At 39.0% G+C, this 2500-nt stretch overlaps 1 protein-coding gene across 1 annotated transcript in view; it reads left to right on the top strand.

Moving 5' to 3' along the window:
* Positions 1-2500, top strand: part of LOC143287192 (uncharacterized) — a 13823-nt gene that overhangs the window by 5897 nt on the left and 5426 nt on the right. The window contains exon 4 of the mRNA XM_076595135.1: positions 511-645. Coding sequence (XP_076451250.1) covers positions 511-645 — 135 coding nt within the window. The remainder of the gene's footprint in view (positions 1-510; positions 646-2500) is intronic.

The following is a 2500-nucleotide window of genomic DNA, read 5'->3' as shown; positions in this document are numbered from 1 at the left end:
CATCAGATGATGCCATCAATAAACATAATTTAAACAAACATGGACGTTCATAATATTTCTTTGGAATAAATCTTACGCGAAATCCATGCAACACAGGACACATCAAAACAAAATGCACTTCATCTTCATTTGACAGCTTGCACAAACAGAGAGAGAGAGAGAGAGAGGGGGGGGGGGGGGGGTGGAGGCGGGAAGGGGGGGGGGGGGGTGGTATGCAATGCCAGACTTACGTGCCCTGAAAAAAGTTTGACAGCAAAATTTGGAACATGTTGGGAGAGATTTGGATGAGCGTTTGTGGACTATGAGCAAAGAGAGAATTCGTTCTTTAGTTGATTACACGTCTTGATTCATGTGTGTGTGTGTGTGTGTGTGTGTGTGTGTGTGTGTATGTGTGTATGTGTGTCTTTGTGTGTGTGTGTGTGTGTGTGTGTGTGTGTACGTGTTTGTGTGTGTGTGTGTGTGTATGTGTGTGTGTGTGTGTGTGTGTGTGTGTGTGTGTGTGTTTGACAGGCCAAAAGCGAGAAGGAGGCTCGTGAGCTCGTCTTCATGGGCCTCATCAAGGCCATCTGCGAGGCTGCCGGCACCTACCTCACTTTTGCTGACCAGGTCAACCAGCGTATCCCCGCCTACACCCAGGCCAGAAAGGTACCTTCCTAAATTTCCGACCCCCCCTCCCCCCTCCCCCATCCAACCCCTCCCCCCTCTCTACTGGACATTTTTTTTTTGTGGGAATTTATTTTATTTTATTTTATTTCATAATATGTATGCGTGTTTAATGACTTGTTTTGAGGATTACATAAAAGAGAGAGAGAGAGAGAGAGAGAGAGAGAGAGAGAGAGAGAGAGAGAGAGAGAGAACAAGGTCTGATTTAGTTATTTGTTTCAGTGACATGTAGTTTATATCATTATAGTTCCTACTCTCAAGATGAAATATTTAGTATCTATTCTTATATTTGCATTATTTTCATCTATCTATTTGGTTAGTTTGTTTTCCTGTTGTGTGCTACGTTTGGTGAGTGATTGATTAAAGACCGTTTCGATAGATTGTTACGTGGATGGATGAAAAGACAAAGAGACATATGAAATGACAGATAAATAGACAGGTGGATAGATAGAGAGAGACAGACAGACAGACAGACAGACGGACAGATAGATATATAATTGACAGACAGTTGAATATAGTTATATAATTAAATAGGCTACATAATTATAGATAAGTACGTGCTGAAAGACAGAAAGGAAGGAAGGAAGGAAGAAAGAAAGAAAGATAGATAGGATAGACAGATAGATAGATAAATGAACGATAGAGTGATACCTGTACGACCATTTCATAAATGATATTTCTGATTTCCCTCTTTTTCAGTAAATGATTCCTTGGAACATTGGAGTTTTCCAGCGATCGTTGGATGGTGAGAATATTTTATCATTATGATCATAGCAATACACCTCTCTCTCTCTCTCTCTCTCTCTCTCTCTCTCTCTCTCTCTCTGTGTGTGTGTGTGTGTGTGTCTGTCTGTCTGTCTCTCTCTCGCACACGAAAACATAAACACACACACACAAACAAACACGCACGCACGCACACAGACAGACAAACATACAGACAGACATCTAAGCTGGTCGACAGGCAGACAAAAGGACACACGCACGCACGCACGCTCGCATTCAAGCTCGCACGCACACTATAAAAAGGCACGTATATAGGGCCTATATTTCTATCGACCAGTAAAGACCGAAAGAAACGTGTAGGCCTCATTACAAATCATCACGTAAAGGTTTAACCACACAAACAAAAAATAAAAGCAGACAGATCGACAGATTGAAAAAAACAAACAAACAACAACAAAAAAACAAAACAAAACAAAACAAAAAACAAACAAAACAAAACAAAAATAGAAGCAGACAGATTGAAAGAGAGAGAGAGAGAGAGAGAGAGAGAGAACACTGAACACTGAAATGTTTAATGTCATTAGCTGAAAAGCTCTGGTGACATAGTAGGTACAAACCGAAGGAGAGAGAGAGACAGACAGACAGTCAGACAGACAGACAGACAGACAGACGGCCAAAGACATAGAAATGAACAGACAGAAAAACCGATGATATATATATATATATATATATATATATATATATATATATATATACGAGTATTATATTATATTATATTATATCATATTATATTATATTATATTATATTATAATTATATGCTGTCAGCTTTAAAAAAAAATCTTAAGTTTTTCTAATTCTTTTTTTTTCCGTTCCTCCAGAACTGTTGCTGAGTACCAGATTCGGTCTCGGTTCCTCCAAGCTTTCGACATCATACGTCATCAATTTTCATCATCGCCAATGCTCGCGTCATAACTATAATGCGTCACAGTGAACTTTTCATCAGAGTATTGTTAAAAAAAGACAAAAAGAAAAAAAAATGAGTTGCCACATGTGTTATTCTACGTCAAAGACAATTGCCAGAACTGTTGCGTCGAAGTTTTGTTTTGTTTTGTC

The sequence above is a fragment of the Babylonia areolata genome, chromosome 11, assembly GCF_041734735.1.
Source record: "Babylonia areolata isolate BAREFJ2019XMU chromosome 11, ASM4173473v1, whole genome shotgun sequence".
Lineage (NCBI taxonomy): Eukaryota > Metazoa > Mollusca > Gastropoda > Neogastropoda > Buccinidae > Babylonia > Babylonia areolata.
The sequence above is the reverse complement of the archived record's forward strand: the minus strand, read 5'-3'. Positions and strand labels throughout refer to the sequence as shown.